Below are 14,963 nucleotides of genomic sequence, written 5' to 3'. Positions count from 1 at the left end.
ATATGAAGACACTGAATCAGCAAAATTTGTGAAAATGTATATTTGTGTCATTCTCAAAACTTTTGGCCATGACTGTACAGTCGTCAAACCCATGTTCTGTTCTTCTGAAATACATGTTCTTTACATCATAATTTTCCTTTAGACCTGCCTAAAATAAATCAGGGATTTATTGTGATGGTGTACAGTTGAAGTCAGGAAGTTTACACACACTTAGGTTGGTTTCATTAAAACTCGTTTTTAAACCACTCCACAAATGTCTTGTTAACAAACTATAGTTTTGGCAAGTTGGTTAGGACATCTACTTCGTGCATGACACAAGTCATTTTTCCAACAATTGTTTACAGACAGATTATTTCACTTATAATTCACTGTATCACAATTCCAGTGGGTCAGAAGTTTACATACACTATGTTGACTGTGCCTTTAAACAGCTTGGAAAATTCCAGAAAATTATGTCATGGCTTTAGAAGCTTCTGATAGGCTAATTTAAATAATTTCAGTCAATTGGAGGTGTACCTGTGGATGTATTTCAAGGCCTACCTTCAAACTCAAAATAAATCAGCCAAGACCTCAGAAAAAAAATGGTAGACCTCCACAAGTCTGGTTCATCTTATCAACATAACCCGAAAGGCCGCTCAGCAAGGAAGAAGCCACTGCTCCAAAACCGCCATAAAAAAGCCAGACTACGGTTTGCAACTGCACATGGGTAAAAGATCATACTTTTTGGAGAAATGTCCTCTGGTCTGATGAAACGAAAATAGAACGGTTTGGCCATAATGACTATTGTTATGTTTGGAGAAAAAAGGGGAAGGCTTGCAAGCCGAAGAACCACATCCCAACCGTGAAGCACTGGGGTGGCAGCATCATGTTGTGGGGGTGCTTTGCTGCAGGAGGGACTGGTGTACGTCACAAAATGACATTGTGAGGGAGGAAAATTGTGGATATATTGAAGCAACATCTCAAGACATCAGTCAGGAAGATAAAGGTTGGTCGCAAATGGGTCTTCCAAATGGACAATGACCCTAAGCATACTTCCAAAGTTGTGGCAAAATGGCTTAAGGACAACAAAATCAAGGTATTGGAGTGGCCATCACAAAGTCCTGACCTCAAACCTATAGAATATTTGTGGGCAGAACTGAAAAAGCGTGTGCGAGCAAGGAGGCCTACAAACCTGACTCAGTTACACCAGCTCTGTGTGAAGGAATGGGCCAAAATTCACCCAACTTATTGTGGGAATCTTGTGGAAGGCCACCCGAAACGCTTGACCCAAGTTAAACAATTTAAAGGCAATGTTACCAAATACTAATTGAGTGTATGTAAAATTCTGTCCCACTGAGATGGTGATGAAATAAATAAAAGCTGAAATAAATCATTCTCTCCACTATTATTCTGACATTTCATATTCTTACAATAAAGTGGTGATCCTAACTGACCTAAGACGGGGAATTTTTACTCGGATGAAATGTCAGGAATTGTGAAAAACTGAGTTCAAATGTATTTGGCTAAGGTGTATGTCAACTTCCGACTTCCACTGTATATTCAAATGATTTATTCGCCTTTTTTTCAATGTAGATGTTACAAAGGCACGCGCCAGCGGCTTGTGTTTATGTTAATTAACGGTAAATTACACTGAGCCCGTCGTACCTTTACATGACAATAACCGTCTGGCAAAGGAAACCCCTGAACACTATTGAGATCCACCCCCAATGGGGTATCAACAAGGGGCTGCACCAGGAAAAGGGAACTTGACAATCAATAAATCATAGTGGTATGTCCATGTCATGTCCATCATGATCAAATAGTTCTAATTTATATTTTTTTTACTCACCCATCCACCGCCACCCCCCTCTGAGGACACATCTTTTTTGTTTTTTACAGCTTTTCAGCTATATATATATATATATATATATATACACATATATTTGACATATACATGGTACTTTTATATACCGCAATCACATAAGAATGACACATTACCGAACATAAGCTCTTAATCCCACCCCCTCAGCCACTCTTAGCCCAATCACCATAGACCACCCTCGTTTGGTTTCCATCATGATCAAATGTTACTGTCAGGTTCCACACGGCCGCAGAATCCCCCCTCGTTCATCATCTCCGTCAACGTTGGGCTGTCCACCATTTTGAAAATGCCACCGTGGATGTCAACTTCACACAACGATACAATACCACAGAGACCAATTAGTTAGCCAAACGAACGACTAAAATGAGTGGGAGTGGATCAGAGTTGACTTTCAGAAAGGGCTTTGCTCGGTGAAATGTCGAATTCACCATTTCAATAACAACAGGAAAAACAGTCATTCTGCTATCATGAAAGGTATTGACGAATGAAGAAAAAAAGAGAAAAGGTGGGAGTCCAGTCTATCGCTTCAACACACATACTCACTTCTCACGCACACACACACCCACACACTGGAGGAAACTACAAAGCTCCTGTATGCGAGTGATGTCTGAGGTTCAGGGATAATTAACTGTGATTGGCTGAGGCTCTAAAAACATGGCAGCTAGTTGGCAGACATTAAGGAAGTCTAATCACAGCTGTCTGAAAGAGAGCGACTACGTCCCAAAAGGGCACCCTATTCTCTATATATTCCACTACTTTTGACCACCCTGGTCAGACAGAGTGTGGAGAGGGAGGGAGGGTTGGCAATCCCCCTCTTTTACACAAGGAACCGAAGGTATTCAGGAGGCTTTGGGCGTGGGCCTGCCACATTTCCCTTTATCTTCCTTCCCTCTGTTTTTTTCCATGTCTCTTCCACTCCCTTCATCTACTGTATAGGGAACTCACACCATCTCCCGTCTCTCTACTGGACTGTACCTCTATCCCGCTCTTCTCCTCTCGCCCAATACCTTAATCTACAGTACCACTCCCATTTTCTCACTACCCTCTGTAGATTCCTTCTCGCCAACTCTCTCGCTCTACTCCTCTCTTCAAGCAAGTTCCCTACAGGGGCTTCCCATACATCTCAGATGTACTGAGGTGTGTGTGTCACTCACTCACACACACACACACACACACACACACACACACACACACACACACACACACACACACACACACACACACACACACACACACACACACACACACACACACACACACACACACACACACACACACACACACACAGAGAGAGAGAGTGAGAGAAAACCCTGTCTGGGTTCAGCACCAGTGGAAACAGACAAGGGAGGGAGCAGGCAAACACCCATCCATCTCACTCACTACCCAAACAGAATCAGAGGGAGGGAGGGAGGGAGGGAGGGAGGGAGAGGGGCATCCGTGGATGGCCAATGTGCCGGTGCGCCAGCATGCAGTATTTTCTGTTGTCCATAGCATGCCAAATGTCCTTAATATAATAACATCCTAGCCAAGGACACAAGAACACTGAAAACAACAAATCATAAGCACAAGAAGACAAACAAGATGACTACTGTGGATACAAATCAAGCCTCAAAAGCATCACAACAACACCGCTGCACATCACTGACTGTCTAACAGCCTCTTAACACAGGTTAAGCGCAAACCCTGTAAAATGTTGACAATTTAGCCACTTAATAGAGCACTAACGGAGACTAGGGGTGCATCCCAAATGGCGCCCTATTCCCTATATAGAGCACTAGTTTTGACCAGATACATCTGATCTGATCAAAAGTAGTGCGCAACGTAGAGAATAGGGTGCCAGTTGGGACACAAGCCTAGCTAGGCTACATCAGGCTGGGTAATGAATGAGCTTGATGGGATGCAGGTTGTGTATGGTCAATGGTGGGGAATCTGGGCGGCGCGGGAAACACACATTCACTTAACTCCGTCAACTGTGGGAGAGGTCAGAGATGGGAGAGATAACAGGGAGGGAGAGTAGAATATGCGGTGTCTAAGATGAATCAGAGACCAACTACTGCACTGTCACCTGACCTGGACGACTAGAACAAGTAGAGCCACTGGTGTCTCCATGGAAACGATGGATGGAAGGAAAATGGATAGAAACTGGCCCCTTCTTTCTTACTAACAAGACTTGGATAAATGGCACTTTAGAATTGGAAATGGCAGGGGAGAGCTTAGTATCACAATGTCCACCTTCTTTTGGTCTATAATATGGGAACATGTTATCATTACCTCTACTGTAAGTTTTCTGCATGGAATCAATACCAATACAATATTTTAGGTTTCAGATCATATCTAATGGCATGAGGAAATTCTGAAACGTCACCACAGAATTTCCTCATGCCTCAAGGGTAACCCTGATATCAAGTGAGTCAGACACTACTGATTCCTGTAATCAAAATACCTGTTCATTTGCTAAAACCTATTTAGCATTTAAATTAAAGCTGAGTGCATCTCTATCCCAAAAAACTGTAATGACTAATACCTATTATAGTAATAGTAATGTAGTAATGACTAACACCTAGTATAGTGATAGTAATATAGTAATGACTAACACCTATTATAGTAATATAGTAATGACTAACACCTAGTATAGTGATAGTAATATAGTAATGACTAACACCTATTATAGTAATATAGTAATGACTAACACCTATTATAGTAATAGTAATGTAGTAATGACTTACACACCTATTATAGTACTAGTAATGTAGTAATGACTAACACCTAGTATAGTGATAGTAATATAGTAATGACTAACACCTATTATAGTTATAGTACTATAGTAATGACTAACGCCCATTATAGTGATAGTAATATAGTAATGACTAACACCTATTATAGTGATAGTAATATAGTAATGACTAACGCCTATTATAGTAATGTAGTAATGACTAACACCTATTATAGTGATAGTAATATAGTAATGACTAACACCTATTATAGTGATAGTAATATAGTAATGACTAACACCTATTATAGTTATAGTAATATAGTAATGACTAACACCTATTATAGTTATAGTAATATAGTAATGACTAACACCTATTATAGTTATAGTAATATAGTAATGACTAACACCCATTATAGTGATAGTAATATAGTAATGACTAACACCTATTATAGTGATAGTAATATAGTAATGACTAACGCCTATTATAGTAATGTAGTAATGACTAACACCTATTATAGTGATAGTAATATAGTAATGACTAACACCTATTATAGTTATAGTAATATAGTAATGACTAACACCTATTATAGTGATAGTAATATAGTAATGACTAACACCTATTATAGTGATAGTAATATAGTAATGACTAACGCCTATTATAGTAATGTAGTAATGACTAACACCTATTATAGTGATAGTAATATAGTAATGACTAACACCTATTATAGTGATAGTAATATAGTAATGACTAACACCTATTATAGTTATAGTAATATAGTAATGACTAACACCTATTATAGTTATAGTAATATAGTAATGACTAACGCCTATTATAGTAATGTAGTAATGACTAACACCTATTATAGTGATAGTAATATAGTAATGACTAACGCCTATTATAGTAATGTAGTAATGACTAACACCTATTATAGTGATAGTAATATAGTAATGACTAACACCTATTATAGTTATAGTAATATAGTAATGACTAACGCCTATTATAGTAATGTAGTAATGACTAACACCTATTATAGTGATAGTAATATAGTAATGACTAACACCTATTATAGTGATAGTAATATAGTAATGACTAACGCCTATTATAGTAATGTAGTAATGACTAACACCTATTATAGTGATAGTAATATAGTAATGACTAACACCTATTATAGTTATAGTAATATAGTAATGACTAACACCCATTATAGTGATAGTAATATAGTAATGACTAACACCTATTATAGTGATAGTAATATAGTAATGACTAACACCTATTATAGTGATAGTAATATAGTAATGACTAACGGCCATTATAGTGATAGTAATATAGTAATGACTAACACCTATTATAGTGATAGTAATATAGTAATGACTAACACCTATTATAGTAATGTAGTAATGACTAACACCCATTATAGTGATAGTAATATAGTAATGACTAACACCTATTATAGTTATAGTAATATAGTAACGACTAACACCTATTATAGTAATGTAGTAATGACTAACACCTATTATAGTAATAGTAATGTAGTAATGACTAACACCCATTATAGTGATAGTAATGTAGTAATGACTAACACCTATTATAGTAATAGTAATGTAGTAATGACTAACACCCATTATAGTGATAGTAATATAGTAATGACTAACACCCATTATAGTGATAGTAATATAGTAATGACTAACACCTAGTATAGTAATATAGTAATGACTAACACCTATTATAGTGATAGTAATATAGTAATGACTAACACCTATTATAGTTATAGTAATATAGTAATGACTAACACCTATTATAGTAATAGTAATGTAGTAATGACTAACACCCATTATAGTGATAGTAATATAGTAATGACTAACACCTATTATAGTAATAGTAATGTAGTAATGACTAACACCTAGTATAGTAATAGTAATGTAGTAATGACTAACACCTATTATAGTAATATAGTAATGACTAACACCTAGTATAGTAATAGTAATATAGTAATGACTAACACCTATTATAGTAATAGTAATGTAGTAATGACTAACACCTATTATAGTAATATAGTAATGACTAACACCTAGTATAGTAATAGTAATATAGTAATGACTAACACCTATTATAGTAATAGTAATGTAGTAATGACTAACACCCATTATAGTGATAGTAATATAGTAATGACTAACACCCATTATAGTGATAGTAATATAGTAATGACTAACACCTAGTATAGTTATAGTAATATAGTAATGACTAACACCTATTATAGTTATAGTAATATAGTAATGACTAACACCTAGACAACCAATTATACCTCTGAGGTAAATGAAGAAATAGAGTGGTGACATGACCAGCAGCCACACACACACACACACACGCACCTCTTCTCCTTCGCTGTCCAATTCCGCTCTTCACAGTCCAGCGCTCTGCCCTTCTGTTTATTAAATATTTAACACACTCACTATCGTCCCAGATCAAATTAAAAGCAAAATTGTGGTGAGTCGACACGTATCACAACACGCCCGCCTTGCCTGTTTCTAATAGCCCAAGTGATAAGATGCTGCCCATTCCCAATATAGTGCACTACTTTTGACAAGGACGCATAGAGCTCTGGTCAAAAGTAGTGCACTATGTAGGGAATAAGTTGCCATTTGGGTCTCAGACAGACATCCACATGCTAGGTTAGATTATCAAACTGCCTGTTTTCATGTCGCTCCAAAATCATTTATTTATTTTCGTCACGGATCATTTAAAAGATACCAATACCACCCCAAAAAATGACCCCATTTATTTGACCTGGAAGTAACATATGCAGTTGTAGAACCAATTATATAAGTGACTTATGTTATGTTGACTAATTATGCAAGGACTATATTTAAAGGAATGTACAACTACAACTATTCTATTCAGTAAACACACACACACACACACACACACATATGCTTAAAACCATTAGATTCCCACACACAAATCTGACCTCAGATCAGTATCCAGTGCAACTTCTTCTCCACTCCAGATCACCAGACACTGATCTAGGATCAGCTTACTTTCCCCAACGCTTAACCATTAGGCTGCCCTCACACAAATCTGACTTTTGTTTGTCTACTATACGGTCAACTTCCTCTCTCAACTACAGATCACTTGCCCTTTTGGAGCCTGGCAGGCTACAGATCTAGAGTCAGCTCACCTTAACCATTTGTGTAATCAAAAGCAAAACTGGTCTTAGATCAGCTCACCTGGCGTCCATTGTTGGAGCCCTTGTTGGAGCTGGGCAGGCTGCAGCGTCCCATGCTGCCGTTGGGCGTGGTCCCGCAGCTGCTGATGATCTGCAGCTGTTTCTCGGCGCGGTCGGCACGGTCCAGGAGCTCCTCGATGAACTGCTGCAGGCGCACCTTGGCGTTGGCCTCCCGCGCCGCCGTCTCCTGGAGGAACTGGTCTATCTGGGTTACCTCCCTGGTGAATCAGGAGGAGAGGAGAAGGATGGTTACTGGTGTGCATAAGCACACATAGGTTACATCCCAAAAAGCACCGTATTTCCTATACACACACACACACACACACACACACACACACACTGAAGAAACAAAGTGTTGGTCGTGTAAAGTTGGTCCCCTGTTTCATGAGCTGAAATAAAAGATCCCAGAATGTTCCATACGCACAAACATTTGTTCACATCTCACATCCCTGTTATTGCTCTTTTGCCAAGATAATCCATCCACTTGAAAGGTGTGGCATGTCAAGAATTTGTATTTTATTTTACCTTTATTTAACGAGGCAAATCAGTTAAGAACAAATTATTAATTTCAATGACGGCCTAGGAATGATGGCCTAGGAACAGTGGGTTAACTGCCTTGTTCAGGGGAAGAATGACAGAAGAAGCTGATGAATTAATCAGCATGATCATTACACAGGTGCACCTTGTGCGGGGCACAGTTAAAGGCCACTAAAATGGGCAGTTGTGTCACACAATACTATGCCACAAGTTTTGAGGGAGCGTGCAATTGGCATGCGGACGGCAGGAATGTCCACCAGAGCTGTTGCCAGAGAATTTAACGTTCATTTCTCTAGAGAACTTGGCAGTACGTCCAACCGGCCTCACAACTGCAGACCACGTGCAATCACGCCAGCCCAAGACCTCCACATCTGGCTTCTTCACCTGCGGGATCTGTCTGTAATAAAGCCCTTTTGTGGGGAAAAAAAAAACTATTCTGATTGGCTGGGCCTGGCTCCCCAGTGGGTGCACCCCTGCCCAGTCACGTGAAATCCATAGATAAGGGCCTAATTTATTTATTTAAATTGACTGATTTCCTTACATGAACTGTCACTGTTCAGTCCAGTACACTAAATCTGACCAGAGACATATGGGCTCAGCAGTCATGGACTGGTCTATCTGGGTCATCTCCCTGGTAGAGAGAAGCGAGAAGAGACGTAGAATGGTTTGGGGAGTGCATACACACACACACACACACACACACAGGGGAGTTGAGCTAAAAGTCATGAAATTTAGATCGATACCTGCACACTGATGACTGGTGCTGCAGTTTATTGGGCAACAATAAGCAATATTAATTGCTATAATAATATCAATATGAACTGTTGCAGCATTCGTCAGTGTACAGGCATTTAAGTGACAATGCCAGAGAAGCCAGTATTTGGAGGATATATTGGTACGAAGTCGATGGCAGGCAAACCATGCCAATATATCCTCCAAACGCCGGCTTCGAGGTTGTCATCACTTTTATACAACTGGTAACCAACATATTTAAATAACGATTTATATATTTTTAATTCAAAAACATTTTTTATTCATACTATTTCATCCTTCCACGAGATATAGTCCCGACACGAATCTATGGTTGCTACCCAAGCCGGCTGGTCGTTCATTGGATCGGTTAGGTTGCCAAAGATGCGACCCAGTCATGAAGTCTTTTATTCTATATCCAAGTCGTTCGTTCTAATGTTCTGTTGCCATGCTGCCTGGCAACGTTCATATCCCTTGGTTGCTCGCTAGCCAACTACGGCTGACAAAGTCATGTCCAAATAGTGCAGACAGAATAACAGCAAAGTAGCTGCATTTGCATTTGTTCAGGCTGTTTTGTAGTGGCATTTATTTGTAGTGACATTTACAACGAGCTAATGAGGAGCGATTTCGCCCGGCATAGAAAATGTGCTCTCTCGTCAGGACAATGTTCAGAGGTGCTAGCCAACTACACAGCTAGCACAATCACTTCAAACTGGAAACACAGCAAACTAGCTGCATTTCGTTTCGTTTGGCCCGGTTTTCTATTGACATTTCTTTGTATGTATCCATAAATATTATGCTTATTCATGATTTCCACTGGCTGAGAAAAGACGTCTCATCCTGACACGTTAATCCTCAAATGGGACAGTGGAGATCAAATTTCAATATTGAAAAAGGTCAGAGACAGACAGACAGCTTTATAGAAATGGCTGCTGTTGAAAACCAAATTGTAGTCTAGGGTGACCTATCGGTAGAATAATTTACTCCCGCAATAGTGTTATATGGACACTGTTGGTTAAAAGTATAGGATCATATCAAGTACTGTACCTGAGACCTTCTGGGCACATCTTTGTACTCAACACACACACACCTGCTAGGGGGTAATGTTGACCCCCAAAGTACTGTATATAGCAGATGCATATATACAGATGAGTGATATACTGTATCTGCAGGCACAAGGAATCCATCTCTTCAAAACACACACACATTCCTACACAAACACACAGGAGCAGACTGATTAATGCTATCGCACTCGCTGTCCCAGTTTTTTACATACATAACGTTTTATTTCCACACAGATACTGTATCACAGCTGAATCTTTTTCAGTCTTTTCTCTCTCCCTCTCTCCATTTTCCCTTCCCTCATCTCTGTGGATCTGAGTGTGCGTGCATATACCAACGTCTCTGTCCTTTTAAACACCAGCAGCCGCTCCTGTCCAAACAATCTCCTCGGAAAATCCAAACAAGGCACACACACACACACACGCACAAGGTCCTACGACCGCTGGCTTGCTGTTGGTTTTCCCGGGAGCAAAGTAACTCCTGACTGAAGGTTAACGTAGCACGCTCGAGTTAAGGCTGCATCCCAAATGGCACTTTATTCCCGTTATAGAGCACTACTTCTGACCAGGGCCCATAGGGCTGAATAGGTTGCCATGTTCTATGAAAACGGAAGAGGCTAGACTTGAGAGATGTTTGGCATCCGGTGAAATTAAGTGTCTGTCTTGGGGGGCAAAGACATTCCAAAATGAGATTCTTCAGATTGGGATTAGAAGGAGTGTTTGAGCGACATGAAAGATGTGGTTATCAAATGGTTGTGTAAATAAATAAACTGAGTTGTGAAGACTCCACACACACACAGTCACACACACACACACACACACACACGAGGGGGTTTGCGCAGTAGTTTGAGGTTTGACAATAACATCATAATGATATGGGGTTAGAGCTCATCTCAGGGTAGTCGTATATTTTAATACACTTCCGACCCTCTTTTGAGACACTATTTCTACTCATCTCATTCATGCTGAGTAGGATAGAAAAGCTAATGAATGAATCTTCAACTAGCCCAGAGAGGATTTCATTTTCCCTGTTGCTAAAATGGCTCCAGTCACATTATCTCTCTCCCTCTCTCTTTTTCACTCTTCTCTCTCCCTCTCTTCATCTCTCTCCCTCTCTCCTTTTCACTCTTCCTCTCCCTCTGAAATCGACAGGCACGAATACAAATCTCACACCTGCCTATTTGTATACCTATGGTTTGTGTAGGAGTGTGCATTTATGTTGTGTGTTCCGCCAACAGCGTTCTAATGATTCCGCTTCGCTCCCATCCTCCTTCCAGTGTGTGTGTTCACACTGTCTGTTTCTGTTTTCAGTGTCACAACTAGAGATCGGGAGTCAGGCATGCCGCCACAGTCACCGCCACATTGTCCCTTACCTCCAGGCAGTGGGAGGACGGGTCAATAAGGGCACACACACACACACACACACACACACACACACGGATTTCAGCAGCCACCCTCAAAACATCAAAGAGAGGTCAATATCAATACATAACCGATACAGGAGTCTGGAAGTGGCTGGAGCAGATTTTCCTCTATATTATGGCATGTGACGGGCAAAGGAAAGGAAAAGAGAAAGTGCACAAAGAAGTTGTTTAATTTGTCTGGGAGCGAGACGTTGATATCTGTGATGGGGCAGGTTTTCATTTCGCAATCCGTGATTGTCTGTAGACCCTGCCACATACGCCTCGTGTTTGAGCCGTTGAATTGCGACTCTACTTTGTGTCTCTACACTTGCCTTGCGGAGGGAATAGCTACACTGAATCCTCTCTTAGAAAGCGCCGTAGGATTGTGGGTCGCCTTCAAATCCAAGAGGATTGTGGGCTACCTTGTCAGCCTTGAATAAGAGATGAGGGAAGGGTATGTGTTAAATAAAATGTGAGTGGCAAATTGAATGTGCAAAGGAAAAGTGTCCCAAATGCCACGCCATTCCATATATAGTGTACTACTTTTGCACTACGTAGGGAATAGGATGACATTTTGTCACGGAGACAGACTGGTAGTAGAGTTGGATAATACTGTTAAAGAATAATTGGTATTCATGATACATTTATCCAAAGATGATAGGCGTTACAATATATTAAAAGTAAAAAATAAATGGATCTGCCTTTTTGATGACCTTTTTCTATGCACTTCATCTATTCAAATAAAGCTTTCTTTATACACTAGGCTGTGATGGAGGGAAAAAAAATGTAAAAATGACTGTCATTTGAATGAAAAGAAAAATCTCTGATACCGGTGTTGAATGGTTGCAGTGAATAATTATTTGCAGTGGTCCGGTAGGTTGGAGGGGCTTTGGAGGGGCACGCGCACACACACCACACAGCCTAGAGCAGACCCACCTGATAGTAGAGGGAAGGAGAGGAGAGTGACCACAGACTGGATTAGAGGTGTGCGTTCGACTGATTGTACGAGTGCGTATGTGTGTTCAACATGTGCAGTATGTGCACTACACCGCTGACTCAAATAATCAACTCATCATCGAGCGTTGATCGTTTGAATCAGCTGTGTAGTGCTAGGGCAACAAACAAAAAATATATATATAATATATGCATATATGGGGTTCCGAGGGTTGAGTTTGGGTTGAGTTTGGGGTTCCGAGGACTGAGTTTGGGGTTCCGAGGCTTGAGTGTGTGTGCTCAGGCAACCCTGCCTCTGCAGCTGACCCACCAGATAGGTTTCCAAAGAGCAGCAGAGCATTCATCCCCGACAGATCCACCATCCAGGATGATGTACACGTGTGTACCAAAGGTCTCAGGTGACCCGGCGTATCAGCGTGATTCATTTCACTGTATTTCACATTGCTGACGGCTCCTGGTCACGCACGAGCTACGCCAATGCAGAGAAAGCACTAGTGAAGTCTTAAAGGGGGTAGCCATGTTAGGGAAGAAATGCGTTTGAAAAATGGAATACTGAAGGATATGACACAGTAGAGTAAAGCTGGATGAGGTCGAGGTTTTGCCAAAGCATTGTTTCTGACAGTGATGAAGATAAAGGGTTGAAAGCGGGACAACAGTGTTAACTCTTCTGCCCATCTCACTGCTATATGCATCTCAGTCCATGCTTGACCAAACTGACAAGGCTCAAATAAGACCTTGGGCTAGAAAGATAGACACTCCAATCCTCTGGGAGTGTCGGGCGAAGGGAAAAACTGAAAAGCCTCTCTTCTCCCTCTGGCTGCTCACTCTGCATAGCTGAAACAGAGTTTGAATCAGAGAGAGGGGAAATCGGGTGGGTTTAAAGAGACAAACAGACATGCATACACACCGAAACGCAAACATTCAGAAAGAGAACAAGACAGAGAGACATACCAAAAGACACACACCAAGAGATCGAAAGAGCCAAAGGGAAGAAGCAAGAGAGGAGACAGACAGACCGACACACAGAGAGCCAGATGAGGTGACAGATGGACAGACAGACACCGAGATGTCTTGGTTTCCTGTTGACAACCTTCATTAAAAAACACCTCTCTCTCTCTCTCTAGGCGTGTGTGTTATTGGGAAACAGGCTCAGCCTATATCCGACTGGCACAGACCTAGACAAGACATTGGGGGTGAAGTAGTGTCAGTGTGTGACACGGTGCTGTGGAACAGCTGGTCAGGCCACCCTGTTTACAGGTTGGTAGGATGGAACTACAAAAGGGTAGCGCTTCCGTGAATGCATACTTTCTGTTCCTCACCGGTCCTCTCCTCTTCCATATGCTTTACCCTTTAAAAAGAAATCTCTGTCTCTCTCACTCCAACATACACCCCCACACTTACCTCCCACCCTCAGTTGCACCATACAGTATATACACACACCATATAATATACTTCCATAAGGAACACAGTGTCTCAGATGGCAAGTCCTCTGGTGATAACCTCTCTGGTTATCCACACTACAGGTCAGATTAAAGGGCATGTTAGAGACATTAGTATGGAGTGGGACAGAAAGTGTATTTAATTGCATCTCTACAGTGTTTACACCCCAAATGATACCATGATTCCCTTCATAATGCACTACTTTTGACCAGGGCCCACAGTCGTGCACCACGAATGGAATGATGGCGCCATAGACTACCACAGTATGAATCATAATACCCAGAAAATCTAGCGGTAAAACAGGGAAATGGTTCCAAATCGTTTTTCCCACCCTACATTTTTTCCCATAGGGGATTTTTAGAAACACTTCAAACAAGGGCTGTGTTTCGTGTAGGTTTACCCTGACGTGACTTTTTCATAACCACGTAAATCTCTCTCGGACAAGGTGACTCGATTTACTATCAGATTTGAAAATGCTCATTAGCATAAAAGTAGACATCATGGAAGACTACAAATCCCTGCAAGCTCCTGCACGTCATCTCTAGCACCTTTTGACCGCTAGGTTTTATGGGTACTATGACACATCCACTGTGCGGCTCGATTTAGGATGCAGACACAATGAATAGTATCCATCTGTCTCACCATGCAAAGATGAAAGGGCGCTGTGTGTCTGATACAATGCTATCGGATGCTAGTTTCATGGTCAACATATAAAGGGATAGATGTTGGGGTAATTGTACTCTGGACAACATTCTGGAGGCATTTGTAATGAGTTTCGTCTTCATACGAAGGAGAGTCGGACCAAAATGCAGCGTGTGGTTTACGATCCATGTTTATTAATAATACGAAACACGAATCTCCAATACAATACTACAAAACGTAACGAAACCCTAACAGCCTATATAATGTGAACACAGGGACACATAGGACAGGAACAATCACCCACAAACACACAGTGAAACCCAGGCTACCTAAATATGGTTCCCAATCAGAGACAATGACGAACACCTGCCTCTGACT

At 40.8% G+C, this 14,963-nt stretch overlaps 1 protein-coding gene across 3 annotated transcripts in view; it reads right to left on the bottom strand.

Annotated features, from left to right (window-relative positions):
- LOC110498678 (F-box only protein 41-like) overlaps positions 1-14,963 on the bottom strand; it is a 113,795-nt gene that overhangs the window by 38,809 nt on the left and 60,023 nt on the right. For all 3 annotated transcript variants that reach the window (XM_036954436.1, XM_036954437.1, XM_036954438.1), the window contains exon 4: positions 7,800-8,016. In XM_036954436.1, coding sequence (XP_036810331.1) covers positions 7,800-8,016 — 217 coding nt within the window. The remainder of the gene's footprint in view (positions 1-7,799; positions 8,017-14,963) is intronic.

This window comes from Oncorhynchus mykiss, chromosome 19 (genome assembly GCF_013265735.2).
Source record: "Oncorhynchus mykiss isolate Arlee chromosome 19, USDA_OmykA_1.1, whole genome shotgun sequence".
NCBI lineage: Eukaryota > Metazoa > Chordata > Actinopteri > Salmoniformes > Salmonidae > Oncorhynchus > Oncorhynchus mykiss.
The sequence above is the reverse complement of the archived record's forward strand: the minus strand, read 5'-3'. Positions and strand labels throughout refer to the sequence as shown.